This window comes from Schistocerca nitens, chromosome 1 (assembly GCF_023898315.1).
Source record: "Schistocerca nitens isolate TAMUIC-IGC-003100 chromosome 1, iqSchNite1.1, whole genome shotgun sequence".
Taxonomy (NCBI): Eukaryota; Metazoa; Arthropoda; class Insecta; order Orthoptera; family Acrididae; genus Schistocerca; species Schistocerca nitens.
In genome coordinates this window covers 708,427,161-708,454,769 of record NC_064614.1, presented here as the reverse complement: position 1 = coordinate 708,454,769, position 27,609 = coordinate 708,427,161, and the positions used below count along the sequence as shown (strand labels likewise).

At 38.0% G+C, this 27,609-nt stretch overlaps 1 protein-coding gene across 1 annotated transcript in view; it reads right to left on the bottom strand.

Moving 5' to 3' along the window:
• LOC126259818 (DNA-directed RNA polymerase III subunit RPC1) overlaps nucleotides 1-27,609 on the bottom strand; it is a 249,392-nt gene that overhangs the window by 141,349 nt on the left and 80,434 nt on the right. The window contains exons 11-13 of the mRNA XM_049956862.1: nucleotides 23,052-23,249; nucleotides 18,652-18,787; nucleotides 11,288-11,537 (exon numbers count right to left, since the gene is read on the bottom strand). Coding sequence (XP_049812819.1) covers nucleotides 11,288-11,537; nucleotides 18,652-18,787; nucleotides 23,052-23,249 — 584 coding nt within the window. The remainder of the gene's footprint in view (nucleotides 1-11,287; nucleotides 11,538-18,651; nucleotides 18,788-23,051; nucleotides 23,250-27,609) is intronic.

The following is a 27,609-nucleotide window of genomic DNA, read 5'->3' as shown; positions in this document are numbered from 1 at the left end:
AAAGAATGAGAAAGAAGTGGCAGATGAAATATTAAGGTTTCTGCGAAACGAGTTGGTCGAATGTGTGGTGTATTATATGCTCAATGTGTGGGAAACATACATGGGGAGTACAATTATGATGATACGTGCTTAACAAGTGAAAATGATGCAAAAACAGGTGTCGACCCATGTAGTTCATCATCCTTGTCAAATAGGGAAACAGAAATTTTGTCTACAGTGAAACATAGTAAAGGACAATCATTATCAAAGTAGTGGGTACTGAACAAATTACATACAAGGAAGAGCATCCACAGAATAGTAAAAATCCAATTATGAACAAATTTCAAGTCCACAGCAATAGTGCATAAGAAAAACTATGGATATTCAAGGGATGACAAAGCGCACTTGTAACAGAAATTGGTGTTTGAGCATTTCAAGGATGTTTGACACAATTTACAGGATGCGTATGATAGTGACATACTATGTTTTGCACGTCAAAATGTGCGACAAGATACAATGATTTCAAGAAAAGCAGTGGATGGTTGCATTACTTCAAGTACTGCTATAGTATTGGAAGATGTAAGATAACAAAATTTCAAACACAGTGTCAACTTGACGGTGCACAACAAACTGCAGAAGCTCCCTGAAAATTTGTAGATGAGATAAATAAAATTATCCTATTGTCCAGCAACTTTGACCAAAAGGATTTGAAGAGGAAATGCGTATGAAATGAACCCTGGAAACTAGAGGTACCAAGAGAGTTGTATCAAGATCAACTAAAATCAATGCCTGAACACATTTGAATACAATTATGCCGACTTTTAATCTGGATTTTAAATTGTCTGGAAAGTTATTTATTGTGATATGAGAAATTGTAGGTGCTCTGCCCACAACAACTTCTGCTTGCATGCATGATCTTGCAGGGGCAGGGAATAGCTATGTCACAGCAAGAAAAAGTTGTAAAACGGGCATAAGAGAATTACAACTATGGAATGAGTACTGCTTTTGGCCAATAGATCATCAAAATAACTAGCTTTTGCTATATTCCTGGTTCCTGGTTTGCATACATAAATACACTCCTTTAGAGAAAACTATCCTTCCTGAAAAGTCTGCTACATTACAATTCATACCAACTGGAACCATAGGACAAATTCAGCCACTGTATGCTTGTTCTTTCAATGTCTATAAATCATATTGTCACACTATCTGCAGCTACGTCTCAAAGAATAGCCACTTTCACAATAAACTCCAAGACAGGCAGCTTCGCATTTGGTTGTATGCCATCCCATTCCATCAGTTCTCATCACCCTGTTACACCAATATGATTCAATGTGCATTCTTTAAGAGTGGATATCTAGCTGAATGTCCTGCATGCTTTGTACCTCCAAAGGAATTCGCCTTCGATTTCAATGGTGCAAACCTTTGTGATCACTGCAGCAATTCGGTTTTAATGGTGCAAGTTAATGGTTTCTTTTGAACATTTCTTGAATGTCAACAATGCCCATTTAGTGAACTATAACACATACATCCCATAGAAGACTGATCTCTGCATCTTCCAGACACTCATTTCCTGCTGCCCTCCTGATGCACATGGTGAGTCATTAGCATCTAATTTTTTCCTGTCAAAGTTGTTAGACGAAAACTTCTTTGTTAACAGAAAAGCTTCTTTCAATGACAGCATTTCCATGAAACATGCTTAACAGCTTCTGCACGAGCTTGATGAAATCATAGTTCGCACTTCGCAGTAAATTCATCTGAAAGTGATCAAGTTTGCCCTTCTTAGGATTTCTTTGTTTCAGCTATTTTTCAGAATATTAAGTATTCTTTCTTCATTATGTCAGCTGTTGATGGAGTCATATGTTGCTTTGCCATAAATTCTTCCAATGTAATTGTCACTCAAGAATTTCTCAAAATCGAGCTCCCCATAAAGTTTGTTAGATAAACAAGAGCCATTTTCGACTATCTTCACTTTCAAAGGGCTCTTCTCAGAAATTTTTAGATATATACTTTGCAAAATACCTGTGCACGCATCCCTGAAAATAACCACATACAGCCCAATGAAGCCACAACTCCAAATTTCTCAATCCACACCTGCCCCTCTCAATGTTGCAAACCACAGTAGCAGAGACTTCCATTACAAGATTTGCACAGACAAACAAGTCCCCTATAGATAACAAAGACTTTTTATGAGTTCTGCTGAATCTTTATAATACATTTACACTGATAAGCCAAAACATTATGATCACTGCCCACTGCAACACTGGATGTCGCCTGGTGGCATTGCAGGCATGTGACGTGGTGACAAAAGTATGTAAGTAGAGCAGACATGGACGGGGGATCACCCTAACAAAGATCTGAGCTGCAAATGGGGAAATCCATTGACATAAACAACTTTGACAAAGGGCAGATTATTATTATTATGTTTTGAGCACCTACAGATAGAGAGAGAGGGACAGTGAAACTATCACTAGGGACTAAATGGTTTGACATTCACAACTCTTTACAGAAAGTTTTTGGAAAGGCTGTGTATGTAAAGATAACTGGTCATTTTATTTCGCATAATTTGCTATCAAATGTACAGTTTGGTTTTAGAAGTGGTTTAACAACTGAAAATACTGTATTCGCTTTTCTCTATGAGGTACTGGATGGATTAGACATAAGATTTCAAATGCTAGGCACCTTTTTTATTTAACTAAGGGGTTTATTTGTGGTGTTCACAAAATATTGCTCCAGTAGTTGGACCATTACGGAATATGGGGAGTAGCTCACAGTTGGTTCACCTCTTACTTTAACAACAGGCAGCAAAAGGTATTATTCATAGTGTTAAGAATGGCTATTATGTGGGGTCTGAGTGTGGCACAGTCAAATGGGGGTTGCCCAAGAGGTCAGTGCTGGGACCACTCCTGTTCTTCATTTTTACAAATGATATGCCCTCTAGCATTACAGGTGATTCTAAAATATTTCTCTTTGCTGATGACACTAGCTTTGTAGTAAAGGATGTGTGCAACATAGACACTGTTTTAATTAGTGCAATTCATGACATAAGTCAATGACTTGTAGAAAATAAACTGATGCTAAATAATAGTAAGACCCAGTTTTTACAGTTTCTAACACACCATTCAACAAAACCCAACATTCACTTACGATGTATGGTATTACATTTTGGCATAACTCTTCCCATTCTCAAAGGATACTTCTGGCTCAGAAGTGGGAGGTTCGGGGAGTAAGTGTAGTAAGTTCACGAACTTCTTGTCGACCCCTGTTCTTTAGTCTGTGTATTCTGACAATGGCCTCTCCATATATCTATTCCTTACTGTCATTTCTTGTTAACAATATCAGCTTATTCCTAAGAATTAGCAGCTTTCACTCAGTTAATACTAGGTAGAAATCCAATCTACATTTGGATTGCACTTCCTCGACTCTTGTGCAGAAAGGTGGCCAGAATAATACTGCATCCATTTTCAATAACCTACCACAAGAATTCAAAGATCTTAGTAGTAATCCTTGTGCTTTAAAACTGAAACTGAAGAGTTTCCTCATGGGTCACTCCTTCTAGTCTGTCAAGGAGTTCCTTGAAAAATTAACATGATTCCTGTGTTATAATGTTGATTGCATTTACATAAACCAGCTTGTCGTTTTTGGGTTCATAGACATTTTACTTTATCTGTTATTACTTTTATGTTGTAATTTCACGATCTTGGAGATTAGCTCCTCAATTTGGTCCTACAGAACTCGATGTGTAAAAAAACATGGGGTTCAGAGGCTTCTCTACTCTGTAAAACAGGACACATGGCGATCGGTGGCATCTCTGCCAAAAAGAGCACAATTGCAGTGGGCATGGGACCAACAGGATTTGACTGTAGATCAATGGAAAGTGTCGGCCCTTCATCTGAATCACATTTTTGATACACTAGGTAGATGGTTGTCTCCGTAAACACTGTCATTGAGGTGAACACCAGCTCGATATGTGCAGTGCACTATGGACACAGGCTGGTGGAAGCAGTATTATGCTATGGCAGACATTCTCCTTCACTTGCGTGGGACCTGTGACAGTAATGAAAAACACGCTGACAGCTGTGAAACACCTGCATCCTTTCATGTTTGATGTCTTCTCCAACAGCGAAGTCACCTTTCACCAGTACAAATTTCCATGTCTCAGAGCTAGAACCATGCTACAGTAGGTTGAGGAGCATTACACTGAACCCACACTGATGTCTCGGTGACCACGTTCACCTGATGTAAATCCTGTGAAACCAATCACTGTGTACGCAAAAGTCAGTAGAAACACACCTGACTAACACACAAAATGAAATGCATGACCACTCACTCAACTTCATTACTTTCATGACCACCTGTTCATTTTCATTACTGTTTCATGAATTTCATGAACTGCAGACACCCAGGTAAGGCATCTGTCTTGAAAAGAGCTTTGACACTGGAAAATTTGAAGCTTTTTCAGGGCAAATTCTTGGGATATCAATCCTACTCATTAGATTGTAATAATAGTATTAGAAGGACAATTGCTACTCACCATATAGCGGAGATGCTGAGTCGCAGATAGGTACAACAAAAAGATTCTCACAATAAAAGCTTTCGGCCATGGGTCTTCATCAACAATAGACACAGACACCCACACACCCACGCACGCACACATTCACACACACACACACACACACACACACACACACACACCCGCACACACGCACACACGCGCGCGCTAACGCAACTCACGACTGCAGTCTCAGGCAATTGAGTGTGGTTTAAGTTGCCTGAGACTCTAGTCGTGCATGCGTGCGTGCGTGCGTGCGTGCGTGCGTGTGTGCATGTGTGTGTGCGCGCGCGCGCGCGCGCGCGCATGCACTTACATGAATCTATTGTTGACGAAGCTTTAACTGTGAGAGTCTTTTTGTTGTGCCTATCTGTGACTCAGCATCTCCGCTAAACGGTGAGTAGCAACTTTTATCTCATGAAATTGTTACATTCCATCCTGTACTACTCATTAGATTTTGTGTCCTATGACTTTCAGTTACTCTCACATACAAAAGGTGGCTGATAAACATTCTGAGTCAAGTGCAAGCTTGTAACGCGATGTCCTCCCCTCGCATTACTTTTCCTCAACAGTAGTTGTCGAATTTTCGACAGGACAATGTTATCTCAGTTGCTCTTTTGAAAAGTTTCAAATAATTTTATATACAGTTTGTTAATTTTCAAGCTAAAATTTATGAAATGGAATTACTTTATAAAATATTTTAGTTTTGATGTTATAATAGATAAGTACTAGTTCTGAATGTACAGTTAAAATTATTTTTTTAGAAACATTTGAAATTACATATTATCTGACACTTAAAATTTCTATTATTAATTATGCAATCCTCTACTGTTTTCTATGTTTATTTCTGAATTCATTTATGAAATAACAATCCAAATCAATAATGTAACAAAAACTTGTAGGAATTCATTTGTTAAGAAAAATTTTAAACCCCTTTGGAATATTGTTATTTCAGCAGAGTGTGAGAGCAGTAAGCTTGTGTCTTATGTGATCAGGTGTATTTTTGTATAATAGGTGTGAACAATGTAATTTTAGCTTTGTTAATGTGAAAAATCAAAATACTGTATGATATAATAATATGTGAGAAAATCAGTGGAAAATATATTTACATAAAAAATTCTGCCACAACAATCTTCAAATTTATTTAGTTCAACCAACCATGAGGACCAGATGTTAGATTTTCAGCTTCAAGAATCAGACCCATAGACAAGAAGACCTGGAGCCATCTCAACGTGACAAGCTAAGTAAACTTGAAAGTTTATTGTAATCTTCACTACTCTCAAATCTTCATAAAAGGCTTTGCTTATTAATTATTTGGACTGGGCATTGTTTAAAGTGGACAATAGAAGGAAGAAGGAAAAAGGAGGGGGGGGGGGGGGGGAGATTACAAGCTGCATATGGGTATTGTGCCAAACTTCCAAAACAGTACTTTAAGGATGAAATCTACTCATCAGAAAAATTTTGGACTGTGTGTGCAGGGTATTTCCACATGTTAGTCTGAAATATTTTCTTCTAGCCCTTGTATATCAACATCATAGGATACAGCAGTTAATTGCCAAACTGTTTTATTTGATGATTTTACTAATATAAGTGTTAACAGAACCAGGTCAGAAACTGTACAATGAAGCAAATCGTTTCTGGTTCATAGATATGAGGACAACATTCGGTTGGATTAAAACACATACAGTTATTAAATGGTGACATTCCATCCATTTACAATGGTGGTGGCATGAGTCACATGGAAGGTTTCGAATTTCTAGGGGATGAAGATAGACAGAGAGCTATCGCATAAAGCATATATTCATGCCCTTTTGCAGAAGTTGCACTTATGAAGGAAACTACACCCTTACACTGTCATCACAGTCCACACGCTCTCACATAACATTTTTATGTTTACACACACTTTTTTACAAGAAAATGGCTCTGAGCACTATGGGACTTAACATCTACGGTCATCAGTCCCCTAGAACTTAGAACTACTTAAACCTAACTAACCTAAGGACAGCACACAACACCCAGTCATCACGAGGCAGAGAAAATCCCTGACCCCGCCGGGAATCGAACCCGGGAACCCGGGCGTGGGAAGCGAGAACGCTACCGCACGACCACGAGCTGCAGACTACTTGTTTACAAGTAACTGCAGTTTCCATTCTGTAAAGACAAGAAAAAATGGTTCAAATGGCTCTGAGCACTATGGGACTTAACTTCTGAGATCATCAGTCAACTAGAACTTAGAACTACTTAAACCTAATTAACCTAAGGGCATCACACACATCCACGCCCGAGGCAGGATTCCAACCTGCGACCTAGCGGTCGCAGAACCGCTCAGCCACCCTGGCTGGCAAAGAGGGTGTTATTTTGCAGCATAATTTTTAAAAGCTTCATTAATAAGTAATAAAGTTCATACACTTCAGCCTCAATAGCAAATAATACTTTATGGCATCACATTTTTATTATTATTATTATTAAACAGAAGAGGAAGGGCTGCATTGGTTGTAAATTTTTAATCTGTTTAATGCAGACTGATTGCAGCTACAGCGTAGCTGTCTTCAGTGCTATTATATTCAAATCATGACGACTCATCTAATTAAAATCCCATGTTACCACACTGCCATTAAAGATGATTTAAACTTTTTTGTTATCTGTAATTGCACTGTGATGCCATGTGTGATTTTATTTACTGTGAGTCATCAAGCCTTGGATGTCACTGCAGCTACACAGTAGCTGAAATCAACCTACATTAAAGTTTAAAAATATACAACAGATGATGCCCTACTTCCTATCTTGGACCTCATTAATAAGGTCGTGGAGCACACAGTCCTTGATGGAAATACACCTGAAGATTATTATTATTATTTCTTTACTTTCTCAGACGTTAAGTCTGGTTAAAAATGGAAAGTAACGCGGACCTTGATCAAGCGTCACTTCCTTTTAACTGTACGGTATATGTTATATTGCATTTAGGAACTTTCAGGTAATTGAACATGTATCAATAATTACAGATTTCTGGAGTTGTATATATATGTTTGGCTGTAGCTGTATTGTGTTGATGTACTGGTGGATATTGTGTGGTATGACTCCTGTAGTTGATAGTAGAATTGATATAATGTCAACTTTATCCTGATGCCACATGTCCTTGACTTCCTCAGCCAGTTGGATGTATTTTTCAATTTTTTCTCCTGTTTTCTTTTCTATATTTGTTGGATTGGGTCTGCATATTTCGATTAGTTATGTTAATTTCTTCTTTTTATTGGTGAGTATGATGTCAGGTTTGTTATGTGGCGTTGTTTTATCTGTTATAATGGTTCTGTTCCAGTATAATTTGTTATCATCATTCTCCAGTACATTTTGTGATGCATACTTGTATGTAGGGACTTGTTGTTTCAAAAGTTTATGTTGTAAGGCAAGCTGTTGATGTATTATTTTTGGGACATTGTCATGTCTTCTGGGGTATTCTGTATTTGCTAGTATTGTACATCCGCTTGTGATGTGATCTACTGTTTCTATTTATTGTTTACAAAGTCTGCATTTATCTGTTGTGATATTGGGATCTTTAATAATATGCTTGCTGTAATACCTGGTGTTTATTGTTTGATCCTGTATTGCAATCATGAATCCTTCTGTCTCTCTGTATATATTGCCTTTTCTTAGCCATGTGTTGGATGCGTCTTGATCGATGTGTGGCTGTGTTAGATGATACGGGTGCTTGCCATGAAGTGTTTTCTTTTTCCAATTTACTTTCTTCGTATCTGTTGATGTTATGTGATCTAAAGGGTTGTAGAAGTGGTTATGAAATTGCAGTGGTGTAGCCGATGTATATATATGAGTGATTGCCTTTTGTATTTTGCTAGTTTCTGCTCGTTCTAGAAAGAATTTTCTTAAATTGTCTACCTGTCCATAATGTAGGTTTTTTATGTCGATAAATCCCCTTCCTCCTTCCTTTCTGCTTAATGTGAATCTTTCTGTTGCTGAATGTATGTGATGTATTCTATATTTGTGGCATTGTGATCGTGTAAGTGTATTGAGTGCTTCTAGGTCTGTGTTACTCCATTTCACTACTCCAAATGAGTAGGTCAATATTGGTATGGCATGAGTATTTATAGCTTTTGTCTTGTTTCTTGCTGTCAATTCTGTTTTCAGTATTTTTGTTAGTCTTTGTCTATATTTTTCTTTTAGTTCTTCTTTAATATTCGTATTATCTATTCCTATTTTTTGTCTATATCCTAGGTATTTATAGGCATCTGTTTTTTCCATCGCTTCTATGGAGTCACTGTGGTTATTCAATATGTAATCTTCTTTTTTAGTGTGTTTTCCCTTGACTATGCTATTTTTCTTACATTTGTCTGTTCCAAAAGCCATATTTATATCATTGCTGAATACTTCTGTTATCTTTAGTAATTGTTTGAGTTGTTGATTTGTTGCTGCCAGTAGTTTTAGATCATCCATGTATAGCAAATGTGTGATTTTGTGTGGGTATGTTCCAGTAATATTGTATCCATAATTTGTATTATTTAGCATGTTGGATAGTGGGTTCAGAGCAAGGCAGAACCAGAAAGGACTTAATGAATCTCCTTGGTATATTCCAAGCTTAATCTGTATTGGCTGTGATGTGATATTATCTGAATTTGTTTGGATATTAAGTGTGGTTTTCCAGTTTTTCATTACTATGTTTAGAAACTGTATCAATTTAGGATCTACTTTGTATATTTCCAATATCTGTAGTAACCATGAGTGGGGTACACTATCAAAAGCTTTTTGGTAATCAATGTATGCGTAGTGTAGTGACCTTTGTTTAGTTTTAGCTTGATATGTCACCTCTGCATCTATTATCAGTTGCTCTTTACATCCTCGTGCTCCTTTGCAGTAGCCTTTTTGTTCTTCATTTATAATTTTGTTCTGTGTTGTATGTGTCATTAGTTTCTGTGTAATGACTGAAGTTAATATTTTGTAGATTGTTGGTAGGCATGTTATGGGGCGATATTTAGCTGGTTTTGCTGTGTCTGCTTGATCTTTAGGTTTCAGATAAGTTATTCCATGTGTAAGTGTATCAGGGAATATGTATGGGTCTGCAATGTAACTGTTAAATAATTTAGTTAGATGTGAATATGTTGAGGTGAACTTCTTTAGCCAGAAATTTGCTATTTTATCATTTCCAGGGGCTTTCCATTTGTGCGTAGAATTAATTGCTCGGGTGACTTCATGTTGCAAAATTATCACTTCAGGCATTTGTGGTATCATCTTGTATGAGTCTGTTTCTGCTTGTATCCACCGTGCATGCCTGTTATGTTGTACCGGGTTTGACCATATGTTGCTCCAGAAGTGTTCCATGTCTGTTATGTTTGGTGGATTGTCTATTTTTATGTGTGTGTTATCTATTGTTTGGTAAAATTTCTTTTGGTTTTTGTTGAATGTTTGGTTTTTTGTTTCCTTCTTTTTTCACTTTTTTGTATCTTCTAAGTCGTTTGGCCAATGCTTGTAATTTCTGCTTCTTTTCATCTAATTGCTCTATTGCTTCTTGTTGTGATATTTTACCTAACCTTTTTCGTTTTGTGTCTGATATTTCATTTCTTATAAATTGTGTTTGCTGTCCGTTGTCTTTTCTCAGTTTTTCTATTCTGATCTGTAGCCTGTGTTGCCATGCTGGTTTTGTGGGTTTCTTCTGTGTGTTGGTTGGTTCTGATCTCTGCCTAGTGTGTATATTTAATGTAGTGAGTGCTCCTATATAAACCAGTAGTTGTAACTCTTCCATAGTTGTGTATTCATTTATTTTGTTGTGTTTGATTGTGTTGATAGTTTTTATTGTTGTTTCGACTTGTGGGTTATTTGGTGGTCTATGCAAGAATGGTCTAATGTCTGTATTTGTGTCTTTGTATTGTATATATGTCAACTGAAATTTTTCTTCTATATCTAACACGTGTGTCACTTCATATTCTATTTGTGCTTGTGCTGGTGGCTGTCTTAAGATTTCGTTTTCCTCTGATTGTTTAATTGATACGTGTTGTTCTTTGTTTGTTTGCTCTGGGATGTTTGAGTGCATTACTGTATTTTCTTCTTCTTCTAATTGCACATTATTTTGTTCCAGTATTTGTTGTATTTGTTGTTTGATGTTTTCTAATTCTGACTGGGGTATCCTGTTCTTTTTTATTATTACACGGATCTGATCAGCTAGTCGTTGTTCTGTTAAAAATTTTAATTCCGGGTATCTGGTAATAAATGTTGTGTATACTTGTGATCCGTATCCAGTTGTGTTGGTTCCTAGGTTTGTTGCTTGGTAATAACAGAACATGAGGTGTCGATTAACTTCATCTGACCATCTCACCCTCTGTCTTTGTTTTCCTTCTAGGGTGGTTGCAGGAAGCATATCCTGCAAAACACCTCTATTTGGATTTAAATCATTTTCCAGTTGGCTAGCAGTGTCATTACCATTGTGGGCGGGCATAGGGTTCAAGCGTCGTCCCCGACCATGACGGCGCTTGTCCGAGGCTTCTTTAGTTCTGTCCTGAACCAAGTAATCACACTAAAAGGGGGGTTAGCCCTATTAGTGGTTTGTTCTTTTCGTCGCCTTTTACGACTGGCAGAACATACCGGAGGCCTATTCTTTTCCCGGGCCTCCACGGGGATTATTATTATTATTATTATTATTATTATTATATTATTAATAGAGTAACTTATGTTCTGTGACAAAAATACAAAATTACTGAAATCCCGTGGAATAAAGATAAAACAGCATAAACTAAACAATGTACATACACAGCTTACCCTGCTTGTAACAGTTCATGTTTTGCACGCAGTAAACCTTGCCCAGGAGTAACATCACCAATACCTATTGAAAAGCCCCTATTCATAAGAAAACTGGACGCAATGCGTGCAAGTCGCCACATGGCCTTGGCTGCTGTATCCTCACCCCAGTCACACAGGAGTACATAAAAAATATTGCTTTTTGAACCAGATCCGAGAGTAGATTTGTCCATAGAGCCAGCAAGGAGCTCCGAATTCCGTATCACAACATCTGCGGACATAGATGTTTGATTAGTTAATTGATAATGATACTTAAACTTCTATACAGTAATTAAAATAACAGTTTTAAATTTGAGTTTTCACTGTATTAAAGTTATGCAAAAAACTGCCCTTTCAAAATAACAGCATAGTAGATAAAACAGCAACAAAGAAAATTCCGCAGCAATTTTAGTTTCAAAATGCAGAACATTCTTCCCTAGAAGTCAAGGAGAAAGGGAATGGTATGTAAATCAGTAAAAAGTTGCTGAGGATCACAAAGAACTTTTATGCTGAAAAGGAAACACCAGACATTTGCTGTAAGTGATTTAGGGAAATCAGGCAACAAAATCTACTAAGTAGATTTAAATTTATGAGGATTTTAGATACAAGGTACAGTCAATAACAGCCATGATGAGTTAGTCTAAGATAAATTGAAACTTTTTTTTTAGAAGAAGAAAAGTAAAATACATTAAAAGAAAGTCAGATAATGGTAACAGGTAAAATGAAAATAAGATTGAAGTGAAATTGTCATTGCAGGAAATGGAGAGAGGAAAAAAGATGAACTGTTCATTTTGAAGCATATCATGATACTGTGAGCTTGTGCAGTTTGATTTCCACATGTAAATAGGGCTCCATTCCATACAGTGTGCCTAAACATTGTAACTGCACTGCTAAAACTGGATGTTGCAGTGAAAACAGATGGAGGTTTTATATTTTGTGCTTCTTGGAAAAGTAAGATTTCAGTGTCAGTATGGCCAGAAAAAATATGCCGTAATTCATATCGCTTTAACATACTGCAGCCATTTGATAACGAATATTTTGTTTGAAATCAGTAATGGCAGCAAGGAATAATAAAATAATTTAAATATGTAAACAGTTTAGTGATTGGTAGCTTTTCCTCAACTTACCCGAGATTGGTGTGTCTACGAGTTTCAAGTGGCAGAAGACAAAAATGTTTGAGACAGCAGTAGGTTTCTATCATAAGGCAAATCCTGAGGCTTTCATATATATTACTCGCATCTTCATTCAGAATTATGTACGACTTAAAAAACTTTACGTATGTTAATGTCTCTGTTATTTTTGTAAGTGCGCCCATCTTCAACACAATTTCTAGTTTTGTAATGATGGGGATGATGACAGCTACTTAATTTGTCATCTGAATGTTCCATGCAAAGCAAGAAGGAAGGTTAGAGTTTAGCATCATTTCAAGAACATTCTCATTAGGGAATAATGGGGAAGAAAATTGAGTATGCCCTCTCAAAGGAGCCATCCAGAATTTGCCTTAAGTGATCTAAGGAAATCAGAGAAAATGTTAATCTTGATGGTCTGAACAAGCCATGGATCATAACTGTGATCTCTTGCTATGACGTAAAGCAAGTCAGTTTTAATGTAATACACCTTCTCCATGAAAAAATATAGCAACATTTTGACCATTTACACGATTGTCTTCTTCCTATCCTATTTTTTATCCATTAATTTACGTTTAATAGCTAGCTATGTTCCTTCTCTCTCTCTCTCTCTCTCTCTCTCTCTCTCACTGCATTGTGAAACACACAATTTCAGTTTGTGTTTAAATTTTATTATATTATCTATTAAATTCTTTCCCGCACTGGGTAAATGGTCTATCTTTTTATGTCTGGATACTTAACTGCTTTTTGTGTCCATTAACACCAAGTAAATGTTTAACTTCATAATGAAGTAAATGTACAGTGAGGCTGTTGGCAGTCAGTGTACTCAGTTGTTTAAACAGGTTCCTAAGAGAGGTTCTGGAGTGTTCCCACATATCTTCATTCTGCACTTCTGCACAAGATACACTTACTTTCTCAATCGCAAGTTATCAGAGAATATGATGCAATAACAAATTAGTGAGCGAAAATATGAAAAATAAGTAAACTTTTTATTTCCAAAATCCAATATTGTCTTTAACACAAAAGTTACAGAGCTTAGAAGTTTGAGAAGATGTTAACTTAGAGTTCAGGTTCTTATCAAGACAAACATCGAAGAATTTGGAATATTCTGTTTTATTCACTGATTTACTCTCCTGCATTATTTCTAATGCTGCAGTCAGGTCTAGTGAGTACCAAAATGTGTGTACTATTTTATCACAATTCAAGGACAGTCCATTTCCAGAAAACCAGTTATTAATTTAAATTATAACTGCACGTTGAAGTGTCTTAAGTTTCTCCATTAAGTTGAATTACAAAACTTGCATTGTCACCAAAACCATGTGAGAAAATCAGATATTGGATCTAAATGCATTCAATCACGCAATGACCATACTGGCATTGAAGCAGAAGATGAGAGAGAGAGAGAGAGAGAGAGAGAGAGAGAGAGAGAGAGAGAGAGAGAGCCAAAATACAAAATTCAATTTTCCGAAATTGTTTCATTGCAGAAGATCATAATAACGGCCCTCCACTCAATATCACATGAACACTGAAATGGCAGATGTTGAGATAAATGATCACAGAACTAAAAGCAACTACAATCACTTAGTAGTGAAAATGTCTGAACCAAATGAGAGAATTGGAACATTCTACAGAGATTAAACAAAAGAACTTGTTCCCCTTCTAGCAACAGTAGTTTATCATAGGTCCCTGGAGCAATCAAAAGTAGCTATTGACCAGAAAAAAGTGCAGTACATTCCTGTTTTCAATAAGGGTTGTAGAGCAGATGCACACAATTATAGGTCTACATGACTGATTTAAATCTGTTGCAGACTTATGGAGCATGTTTTATGCCACATATTATGCCATTTTTGGAGAACAAAAATCAGTACAGATTCTACCCACAGTGATCTTTTGAAACACAGCTCATTCTGTTACTTTGTGAGACTCACAGTACTGTAGAGATCGGTGCTCCGGTTGATGAGATGTTCCTTGACTTCAGGAAGGCATTTGACACAGTCCCACACTGCCAGTTAGTGAAGAAATTACAAGCTTATAAAATATCGGACCAGCTTTGTAATTGGATTCAAGGCTTCCTTGCAGTAGAACTCAACATGCCATTCTCGACAGTAATTTCAGGGGTACCCCAAGGAAGTGTGATAGGACCATTGCTGTTTACTAAATAGTCTACTAGAGAACATCAGAATCCTTATAAGGCTGTTTGCAGACACTGCAACTGTCTATACGAAGGCAGTAGCAGTTAGCAGGAAGAGCTGCAAAGGATTGATGAATGATGCAAAGACTGACAATTGAACCTGAATGTGCATACATAGGAGAAGATATCCACTACTGCACAATTAAGCTGTTGATAACAAACTGCTGGAAACTGTATATTTAGTATCTAGGAGTAACCATATGGAGTGGAATGACCACATAAAAAAATTACATGAAAGCAGATGCCAGACAGAGATTCATAAGATGATCCCTAAGGAAATGTAGTTCATCCATGAAAGAAGTAGCTTACAAAACACTCTGTTGACCAATGCTTGAGAAATGCTCATCAGTCTGGGATCCTTACCACACTGGATTAATAGAAGAGATGGGAAAAGTCTAACAAAGACAGCATGTTTCGTCATGGGATTGATATGTCAGCACGAGATCATTATGGAGTTGTCCAAAAAAGCTCCAGGAGCAGAGAGGCACTGTGCATCACAAAGAGGTTTACTGCTTAAATTCTGAGAGAGTATATTCCAGGAAGAATCAGACAACATATTACTTACTCCCACATATATTTTGTAAAATGAGTACAACAAGAAAATTAGAGAATCTAGACCTAAAACAGAAGTTTACTGATAATTATTCTTACCATGCAGCATTCACGAATGGAATGGGGAATGGGAATCAGTTAGTGGTGCTAGAAGTACCCTCTATTACAAACTGTCAGGTGACTTGCAGAGTAATGATAGTTGTAGATGCTTCTTGGATACATGATGGGAGATTTTTTAAATGTAACACAAAAAAGATCAATCCAATACTGATTGCTTTTGTTCAGTTTTAGTCATTATTCTCCAAGGTGAAGATATTATTTCAATACTTAACACACTATGAGTTTCCTGATGCAACACTCCACATCCTTTTAGTTAGATTTCTGATATGAACAGATTAGAAAATCTTTATCAGAATACTATGAGCTGCTGATTCAAATGCTTTTTACATGTCATAGAACATACCAGTCGGCAGTATTTTGTCATTTAAATCTTGTGAATCAGTCATCAAATCAAAAATAGTGTGTGCTATGGTGAGAAACTTTTGCAATCCAAATTGAAACTGACAAAGTACCTTAGTTTGAGAAAGGTATGTTAATGTTCTTGTGTACATAATCTTTTCCACTTCCTTGGAGGAGCTGATAATAGTGAAACTGGTTGGTAACTAATAATATCTATGCCACTACCTTTCTTGTAAATGGGTCTGACATTACCATATTTCAGTCTGTCTGGAAAAATCCCCTTCAATTGTGATGTATTGCATATGTGACTAAATACATTACATATCTGTGAAGCACAACACAATTTTAGTACTATACTTGAAATATTATGTTTTGTGGAGTTTTTGGTGCTGATAAAGTTAATTACACTAGGCCTATTAGTTTTTTTGGCAGCACCTGAAGTAAATATGATTTGTGTGTACATATTTTGGTACTGCTTCTTAGATATACTCTATTGCTTTATCCCATGGATGTCCATCACAATCTTCTGATCTACTTACAGGAAGTTATTATTCAATACATGTACTACCTGACTGTTGCTATTTATTATTTGCTTTATTTTCAGTAACAAACTCTTCACTCTCCTTAACTGATATCAGAGTTTCTCTTTTTACTGTTACCAACATAGATTTAATTTCTTATCCGAATTATTAACTTTGGACATTATAAGCTCAATGGTGCACAACTGGCCATAAGTGGTCATTTATTCCCGTACTGCAGACATAAATGATGGCAGTGAAGTGCCATGCAGTTGCATGTAATCAATACAGTAAGATTTTTCAACATTTCTGATGACAAAATGTTGCCTTTTCATCTACAATTTCATGAGAGTGTGCAACCGACACTCCAACCTTCCAAGATGATGACATTCATGTTCACAACCTGCGTACATTTCTGGTTTAACAAACATTCATTCACAAACCTTACTGCACCTCGGCTGGAGCACTAAACCATCTGATTTTAATCCTATAGAAAATGTTTGATACAATGTGAATGGTGGGGGAAGGGGCAGAGGTGAAAGATAGCAATCAAATTCCCACAATTACCTTTGGGTTCTAATCATCAATGAGGCTCCAGATGGACATGGCATATCTGTAGAACCTTGTGTACACTCTTCTTCACTGGTTTCAAGGTGTTTTTGAGGCTAGAGATAGTGTTATATGGTATAAGCATGATTTCTCCTGAGGGTGACTAATTTTTGGTAATGCAGGCTTACAAAGATTTATTTTTGCATTTTTAAATACTTCCTCAAGATAGCACAATAATTTCTGCAATATGCAGTCAGGGCTATTTTTCCGTTTATCCTAATGAGTTCATAAGACTTTTTTCCCTTGCACATGGTATTTCGGATCCTTTTTTAATCCAATGTTTTTTCAACATCTCATTAGTTCCATATTTTATTGTGTTCCAGGCAAAGCAGCTTTAGACTGAAAGAAATATATCTACGAACATACCAAATTTAGAATTGACATCTGTCACATTACACACATCCCTCCAGTCAGAATCCTGTAATGCTACTTTGAAGTTTTAAGTTGTCTGTTCATTGGTTGCACTAACTGTTTTGCATGTTACTACTTCACTGTAATCAGGTAAGTTATTAAGAATGGACAGTTTTGTGTCATGGTCAGGGGGCCTATTCACTATCAGATAAGCATTTCTGTCACCGATTAAGTTTACACACAGAAAAATATTGTCTAATATAGTTGGAGTCACAAACGATGGTGGTTGAGGTTAGGCTTATTCTGTGCACCTACATCACACATTTTCCAACACCCAATGAGCAATCAGGAGCAGTCTCAGCACTCTGCTGCGAATGTCATAGCAAATGCGAGCATTAAACTTGATTGTAGAAAGCCATTTAGAAAATTTTTATTCAATTTGTTGAGAGTTGTCAACGGCTGATGTTAGTGGTAAGCGACAAATTCTACACAACCAAGTCAGATACAAAATTTGCAGGATAGAAGCTTTCTTCAAGTGCAAAGAGTGTACTGCAACTGTCACTAGGAACCGGTAACAATGTAATCCCCATCTGTTTCTCGACCTGCATGAACCACCATTATTCATGGATCGGACTACAGTGTACTGCTATCTTGTGTAATTCTGATGGCACAGTTCGCAACAGAAGTCAGGCTGCAAGAGTCAAGTAACATTTTGAAATTGTTTTTAATATGCATGACTTATCTCCTTCAGTGATTGTGTTGATTATTATTATTATTATTATATCTAAAAACAAAGATGATGTAACTTACCAAACGAAAGTGCTGGCATGTTGATAGACACACAAACAAACACAAACACACACACAAAATTCAAGCTTTCACAACCAACAAATGCTTCATCAGGAAAGAGGGAAGGAGAGGGAAAGACGAAAGGATGTGGGTTTTAAGAGAGAGGGTAAGGAGTCATTCCAATCCCGGGAGCGGAAAGCCTTACGTTAGGGGGAAAAAAGGACAAGTATACACTCGCACACACGCACATAGCCATCCGCACATACACAGACACAAGCCTTTACAAATGTCTGCTTGTGTCTGTGTATGTGCGGATGGATATGGGTGTGTGTGCGAGTGTATACCTGTCCTTTTTTCCCCCTAAGGTAAGTCTTTCCGCTCCCGGGATTGGAATGACTCCTTACCCTCTCCCTTAAAACCCACATCCTTTCGTCTTTCCCTCTCCTTCCCTCTTTCCTGATGAAGCAACCGTTGGTTGTGAAAGCTTGAATTTTGTGTGTATGTTTGTGTTTGTTTGTGTGTTTATCAACATGCCAGCGCTTTCGTTTGGTACGTTACATCATCTTTGTTTTTAGATATATTTTTTCCAGGTGGAATGTTTCCCTCTATTATATTATTATTATTATTATTATTATTATTATTATGTGGACTATGAAACTCGCCAGACCTGTTTATTTACAATACATCCAACTGGATAATTGGAAGCCACTTTCAATAAACACAAACACAAAACATTTGAAGATTACTTACATGAATCATTAATGCACAGCTCTTCATTGCTAGTGTATGCCCTTCCCTTGGTTCGTAAATTTGCTTTCACAGGACATTTTTTGTTTGGTCGTAAAATCAGTCCAAAGATCTGTTTTCCAGTCCATAAGGCCATTGGCTGTATATTATCAATAGAGATGAAAGAATTAAATGTCATTTGCAGTTTATGTTCCTAAGAAAATCTTAAATTAACACTCATGGTACAAGTTTAACACTACCAAAAATAAGATACTGCTGAATTTTGAATAAGCAGAAAAAGTTTCATTTTTCTGCATCCCAAATGAAACACACAAAACTTAAGAATTTATAACAGTAATACGCACAGAGAAAAGAGAAGGATCACTCTGGGCTATGAAATGGAAAGTTTGGCAGAGGAAACAAGTTTTGTTTGTACTGTCACCATTTCTTGTATACAGTACTTAACTTCAGGAAACGTAATTACAGTATTGTTGATAAGACCTTTTAAAAGTTGAAAACACTATTCCTAGCTTTTGACACTGTTAGTTCCTTCTTCAGCAAAGAAATTATGATAAATTTAGGGTTAGTTGGAAAGGAATCACTATAGATCTTAACAACAGATAGATCGGCTGCAGCGTAGTGAATTACTCACGAAATCAATGTTGAACAACAAATGTAAGTGAGAAGGCACATCACCCAGATTCTCCAACTCATTATGAAGTACAGAAACTGCTGCCTCAAATGTGCAACTCTGCTCACTATGTCATGGGATGCAAAGAGTGGCATCACAGCAGCAACACAGTCATTGGAACACTTGAAGTACAAAACCAGGTTGCTTGGAGTGACAAGTGTTTTTTTTTTTTTTAAAGCAGAATTTCAGTATATTAGAAAGACACAAGACAACACATTCCACTTACCCACTGGGCACTGTTCAATTAGGTGGTGAAAGTATTCTCATGCATGCAACATTTACACAGGCTGATTGGGGCCTCTGATAGGGCTTGCTTCATCTCTCATCGGCAAACAATACTGAACCTACTATCCAACTGCGTGCATCTGCTTGTCCACCTACAGCACAGTGCAGCTAGCCCATACATTCAGCAAGACAGTGGATCACACAACAATACTCAGAATGTGTCAGAATAGTTCAAGGAGCACTACACGGAAATTAAAGTTCTTGGGTGGCTACTGCAGGTCAACTTACCTCAGTCCCATCAAGCACCTTTAGGCCAACCAGATATGCATATTTCTGACATAGCTCCAACCAGTTTATATTTTTTGTTGGGGGTGGCTGAGAGGTCCTGCACCTTTTGTGTCTTGTAGAGTCCACACCATAATGTGTCACAACCATCATTTGAATGAAAGAGGTTGATATACATTACTACGTATGTTTAATTCAATTGCATATTTCACTCATCACTGGGAGTCACAGACATACAAAGACATACTGCCTTAAGTTATGATTGCGTGGTCTTAAGTGCCTCGCCACGGTTCCCGCGCGGCTCCCCCCGTCAGAGGTTCAAGTCCTCCCTCAAGCATGGGTGTGTGTGTTGTCATTAGCGTAAGTTAGTTTCAGTTAGATTACATAGTGCATAAGCCTAGGGACCGATGACCTCAGTGGTTTGGTCCCATAGGAATTTACCACAAATTTCCAAAAATTTCCCTATGTTACGCAATATGCCATAAGAAAAAGAAAATGCACATCTTTGAAAAGCTTGGTCATTAGAAGTGAGGTGGAAATACAATGTTTTGTACTGATCCAGTTCAGTTGAGTTAATTTGCTGGTTCCAAAGTTGCAGTCATTATTGTACCAAGTGTTGTGGTCTATGCAGTTATTTGTTAGCAGAGATTAATGATTACTTTACAATTATTACCTACAGGAAGATAAACACATGGAAAAATGAAACAACATATTATTTACATGTGAAGAAAAGAGAGATTTACAAGACATCTGTGTCTAATTCCCTCAGTATTTCCCTACATCCTATTAAGAAGATGTTCATTACCAAAATGATAACATCGATGCACACCTTTGCAGAAGGATAAGTTTTGCCTCTTAGGATATATAAGTTGGGTTGTTGTTCTTAAGATAAAGGCACTGACTCAATATATAGTAATTGTAAGTGATTATGAAACATCCATTTGCATTATAAGCAATGCCATTAACACGCTGCTATCTCGAATATGGCCAAACACAAGGTGTGACTTCTGATACCTCAAACTTTTTAAATCAGCTACCTCTTCATATACATAAACTCAGAAGATATTTGCATCATTATGACTTGCTCAATGAAACCAGTATAACTTTTTACTCTTCAGTGGAGAATACATTGTTATGAAACTTCCAGATATGTTAAAACTGCTTGTAAGACTTGTATTTAAACCTAGACACTTGCACTCATAAGCAATTATTTTACTGGTTATTACTGAAACTTGGCAGGTTGGAACAGACACACAGATACACATAAGGTATCTACAAAAATACCAAATGTGATGCAAAAGGCCAGTAATCCTTGTGAATGCTAAAAACACAATAAAGTCCTTTCTAAGATTTTCTCAGTGCAAGTGATTAAAATGGTATGTTTTTGGGCTTTTAACTGAGATTAAAATCTTATTTTTGCACAAAAAATTTTCAATGTATATTCACTAGAAAGTAATAAACAACTTTTTCAAGACCATACATTATGACAAACTCAGTACTATAAGTATTTTACTTACAAAATATACTGTACATCATTTATCAAAATCAACACTGACTGCATGTACATTCAATTACTCAATATTTTGACAGTTTGTGTTAATTACAATCATTTTAGCTCAGTTTTAGGAGAACAAAACAGAAATCTGATTCAGAGAGGGAAGAATGCAAGTGGACTTTCGTAGTCATTCAGCATAAAGTTATAGTTGAAGGTATGGTTCCACTGCAGCAGCTGTGGCATCACAAGCTGTGCAGCAATAGCTATTTGCCTGTCAGGTAGTATTCTCTTAATGTAACTAAATGCAACTTTTCCAAAAGCACTTTTGTAGTGACGCAAAAGCAGAGACAACAAATCAGTGTGTGACTTGAATGTCTGGCAGAGCAGAGAATGGAATATTCATAGTCTAAGCTCACACTGAAAATCACATTTTTCCAGTAAGCCTACTGGCATATCAAACTATTGTCACTGATATCCATTTCTATTTTGATTTTCAAATGTTGTTTCTGTATTAAGTGTTTCAGGTCACGGGAACACTTAATTACTGTCATTTTCCTATTTACCTGATCACTGTGTAACACCCTAAAAAGTTTGTGCTTCTATTACAAAAGCAATTTTTGTATGTACCAACTTGAATTGAGTACTAGAATGCAAGTGGGAACCAACCCACATAGAAAAGGATGGGTTGTTTTGGGGGAGGAGACCAGACAGCAAGGTCATCGGTCTCATCAGATTAGCAAAGTCAGCCGTGCCCTTTTGAAGGAACCATCCTGGAATTTGTCTGGAGTAATTTAAGGAAATCACAGAAAACCTAAATCACAATAGCCGGACACAGGATTGAACCGTTGTCCTCCCCACTGCGACACCTCGCTCGGTCATAGAAAAGGAAGTGAGATATTTTGAGTTTTATTGTGACTCAAAGCTATTCCAAAATTTTTCATTGTACTGTGAAAGAGTAAATATTTATATATCAAATAATGGAAAATCCAAGATGGAATGTAAGAATATTATGAAAAGGGAAAGTTGCTACTCACCATACGGTGGAGATGCTGAGTCGCAGTTAGGCACAACAAAAAGACTGTCACAAATAGGCTTTCAGCCAGCAAAGTCTTCATCAAAAACACAAACACAAACAAACAAACAAACACACACACACACACACACACACACACACACAAAACTGCAGTCTCTGGCAACTAAAGCCACATTGTGTGGCTTCAGTTGCCAGAGACTGCAGTTGTGTGTGTGCCTTTCTGTTGGCCTAGATGCAACTCAGAATTTCTGTTATATGATGGGCAGAACTTTCCTTTTCATAATATCATTACAAATTATTTATATATAGTGGAATAATAAATTATTGCAGTAGTATCTACATATGTCAATAACTTACTTTTAACAATTTGTAGGTTAGCATCCTTCTGCATTTTAGCACACAATTTTTTGCATGAAATACACTTTCAGAAACGTAATCTTTACAGATGACCTCAGCTTACATGCACCAGTGAAACAGAATTTTTTAAATGGTTGAAATAATTAACTCAAAAATAAAGTACAAATAATATAAATACTGATAATGAAATCTGATCATAAATAACACTCAGTGTTGTAGGTTTGCACAAAGAAAGTAACTTCAGCATTTATTACTCATTGTAAACTCTTCAACAAATAAGAATTTCTCTCTGTCTCTTCCTGTCATTTGAATACATTACTGTTCTCGGTGATACATACTTTCAATATTGTTGGTGGTGGCAAATCAATATGCATGTTTGTATCACTTCCAGCCAAGAGAGTTGCTGCTAACTGACAAGCCTGGCCTCTGTCTAGAAAATTATCTTTCTGTGTAAGTAGATAGGCTCCAGTGATGAAATCTTGTGTGGCAGCTATAAGTAGTTCTCCATTGCGAGGTGTCACGAGATTTGATTTGTTCTGAAAGAAATATTTCAAACAAATGAAATTTTAAAATTTAGTACATAGAACTGAAATTGTTTTCTCTGACAAATGTACTGTAGATTGTGAAAATGCATTTCAATTCAAAGCTTTATCTGTAAGTATCCCGTGTTAGATTTTATCTTTTCCATGGCAGACTAATACGAATTAAACTTTCACTAATAATGTCCACAATAAAAATATTGTCCCTTGCCATGGTGGCACATAATTCTCCATTTACTAGTCAGTATGCCTAATCAAAAGCCAAAACAACAACATTTGAGTTTAAGTATGACCATACTGTGACTTCTTTTAGACTGCATTAACTCACATTTACTGTTATGTAGAAGCAAAGTGACATCATGAAGTCATAGTTCACTGCCTACTATATTTAAAAAGTACAAATGTGTATGGAACTGCTGAACTAAATTGTATTTTCAGCACACAGGACACAAATTGGCTTGTTTACAAAATGATTTAGTGTATTTTTAAATATCGTGAATCTTTTGGTTCACAATGCTACTTTGCTTCTGCCTAATATTGATTGTGGTCTAACATAAATCACAGCACAATACATAAAATTGAAAAGCTATTGGCCTAGTTGTCTTCTCAGCTTCTGATTGCAATTTCGAGATATGTTACTACTATCAGCAGATTGTAATAGTAATCACTAACGGACCTTCAGCTGGCCAATTTTAAAATAAATGTGTCATATAATTATTTAGTAAAATAGAGCCTACTGCACTGGTCAGAGTTAGGTGAAAAAAACAGTTTATACAATAAGTTTACAACTGAAAGCTACGATAAAGCCAAGTATAGAGTAAGTCTACATCTGGCAAATCAGCATATGTATATAATCTTTGAAGATGAGGAACAGTATACAAACACATAAAAACAGGATGATCAACAACACAAATGAAGAAGAGGCACTACATCTAGCAAAAAGATCACCAAATGTAATATGTAACAATATTATGAGGAGGATGGTTGTTATTCACCATACAGTGGAGATGCTGAGTCACAGACAGGCACAACAAAATGACTCTCACAATTCAAGCTTTCGGCCATTAAGGCCTTTGTCAACAATAGCCGCATGTGCGCACACACACACACACACACACACACACACACACACACACACACACACACGACTGCAGTCCACCAGTGCATGATGGGAGTGGTGACTGGGTGGCGGTAAGGAGGTGGTTGGTGGGGTGGGGGGGGGGATAGTACGGTAGCGGTGGCAGACAGTGAAGTGCTGTAGGATACACATAGGGCAGAGGAGAAATGGGAAGGGAGGGGGTGGGGGAGGTAAGTAGCGGAAAAGAAGAGAAATTAAAAATTGGGTGTTGTGGTTGAATGACGGCTGTGTAGGGCTGGGATGGGAACAGGGAAGGGGCTGGATGGGTGAGGACAGTGACTAACAAAGACTGAATCCAAAAGGGTTATGGGAACATAGGATGTATTGCAGGGAAATTTCCCACACGCAATTAAGAAAAATTGGTGTTGATGGGAAGGACCCATATGGCACAGGCTTTGAAGCAGTCATTGAAATTACGGATACCATGTTTGGCAGTGTGTTCAGCAACAGGGTGGTCTACCCGTTTCTTGGCCAGAGTTTGTCGGTGGCCATTCATGTGGACAGACAGCTTGTTGGTTGTCATGCCTATATAGAATGCATCACAGTGGTTGCAGCTTAGCTTGTAGACCACATGACTGGTTTCACAGGTAGTCCTGCCTTTGATGGGATAGGTGATGTTAGTGACCGGACTGGAGTAGGTGGTGGTGGGAGGATGTATGGGACAGGTCTTGCATCAAGGTCTATTACAGGGGTATGAGCCATGAGGTAAGGGATTGGGAGCAGGGGTATATGGATGGACGAGTATATTGCGAAGGTTCAGGGGACAGCAGAATACCACTGCGGGATGGGTGGGAAGAATAGTGTGCAGCACGTTTCTCATTTGAGGGCACCACAAGAGGTAATTGAAAACCTGGCAGAGAATGTAAGTGAGTAGCTCCAGTCTTGGTTAGTACAAAGTTATGAGGCGAATGCTCCTCTGTGGCCGGACGGTGGGAGTTTGGGAGGTGGTGGGAGACTGGAAAGATAAAGACACATGAATTTGTTTTTATACAAGGTTGGGAGGATAATTACGGTAAGTGAAGGCTTCAGTCAGCCCCTCAGTATATTTAGAGAGGGACTGCTCATCACTGCTGATGCAATGACCACGGGTGGCTAGGCTGTACGGTATGGACTTCTTGGTATGAAACGGGTGGCAGTTATTGAGGTGGAGGTACTGTTGGTGGGTAGTAGGTCTGATGTAGCAGAGGTACTGATGTAGCCATCTTTCAGGTGGAGGTCAACATCCAGGAAGGTGGCTTGTTGAGTTGAGTAGGACCAGGTGAAGCAAATGGGGGAGAAGTTAATAAATGAAAAGCACCAGTTTGCTTTTGTTCTACAATATTACTTTTATTGTTAACTGGTTTTTGGCTTACATGGCCAAGGGATAAGTTGTTGAGGTTCTGGAGGAATGTGGATAGGGTGTCCTCATCTTTGATCCAGATAACAAAGATGTCATCAATGAATCTGAACCAGGTGAGGGAATTATGATTCTGGGTTTTTAGGAAGGACTCCTCTAGATGGCCCATGAATAGGTTGGCATAGGATGGTGCCATGTGGGTGCCTGTAGCCATACCCCAGATTTGTTCGAAGGTAATGCCTTCAAAGGAGAAGTAATTGTGAGCGAGGATACAAGATACAGATGGTAAGGGCGACTAGGAAGAAGGTTGTTGCTTTGGAATCCAAAGGGCATTGGGAAAGATAGTGTTCAATAGCGGTAAGGCCATGGGCATTAGAAATGTTAGTGTATAGGGGGGTGGCATCAATAGTGACGAGCAGGGCACCATGTGGTATGGGGACAGAAACTGTTGAGAGTCATTGGAGGAAATGGTTGGTATCTTTCGTATAGGAGGTTAGGTTCCGGGTAACAGATAGAAGGTGTTGGTCTATGATAGCAGAGATTCTCTCAGTGGGGGCACAGTAACTGGCCAAAATGAGGCATTCTGGCTGGTTGGTTTTATGAACTTTATGAAGCATGTAGAAGGCAGGAGTGCAGGGAGTGGTAGGATTAAGTAGAGAGATGGACTACGGAGAGAAGTTCTGGAATGAACTTAAGGATTTGAGTAGTGACTGGGGATCCTACTGGGTTACTGGAATGGAGTCACTGTGGCCAGATTTGTAGGTGGAAGTATCCGACAGCTGGCAGAGACCTTCCTTGTGGTTCAAAACAAAAGGTGGAGCCTTTGTCTGCAGGTAGGATTATACGGTTGGGATCAGTTTTTAGATGGTGGAATGCGGTTCTTTCTGTGGATGTAAGGGTAGTTTGCATGTTGAGGGATTTGGGGAATGATGGTGAGGCAAGGTTTGACGTTAAGAAATTCTGGAAAGTTAACACGGGGTGGTTTGGGGGCAATGGGGCATTCACAGTTGGATGGAGGAGTGAACTGAGTTAGGAAAGGTTCAATATTGGTCTTTGGTTGAGTCTGATTGGTAAGGTTGGTGGCGAAGAAGTGTTTCCACTGTAGGGACTGGGAGAAGGACAGAAGGTCTTTAACAAGTCCTGCATGATTGAATTTGGGAGTGGGGCAAAAAGTGAGGCCTTTGGAAAGGACTAATATTTCTGTGGGGATAAGGCTTCTGGAGGAAAGATTCATGACTGTGTTGCGGGTCTTTTTAAAATCTGGATTCTGTGTGGTGGGGGGGGGGGGGGGGGAGGGGGGGGGGAGATTTGGGAGATTTGGAGGATGGGGTAAGTGTAGTGTGTCTGCAAGACAGGGTCTGTCAGCTATCAGGGAGCGTGGGGGAGGTTTGAAGGTCATGGACAGTGGTACTCCAAGGCAGGAGTAGGAAGTGAGCAGGGTGGAGAGCTTTTTGAGGTAGCATTCCTGTAGAGGAAGAGTTTCAGTGTGTGTTATGGGTTCCAGGAATTTGGGATTGCATAGCAGGAGAATTTTGCAGATGGAGAGAAGGTACTGCAAGGAGGGTTGGGTTTGGTTGATACCGATTTGCAGGACTACGTTGGTGAGGGCTAAGGACTGTCAGAATCTGAACAGTGGAGGTCATTGTGGAAGGAGAGGTGGCAGCCAGAGATGGGCAATTCATTAGGAGGGATTCCGTGAGCAAAGCAACAAGGCAGGAACAGTATGTGAGACTAGAATCTGGCTAGGGATGTGGAAACTTTTCTGTACTGATGCAGATGGAAAGGGCAAGGATCCATGGTGGTGGGAACAATGCGGAAAATTACGCAAATAATGTTGAATTACATCCGAAAAATTTTGCAAAAATACAGTCAAATATGTGTGA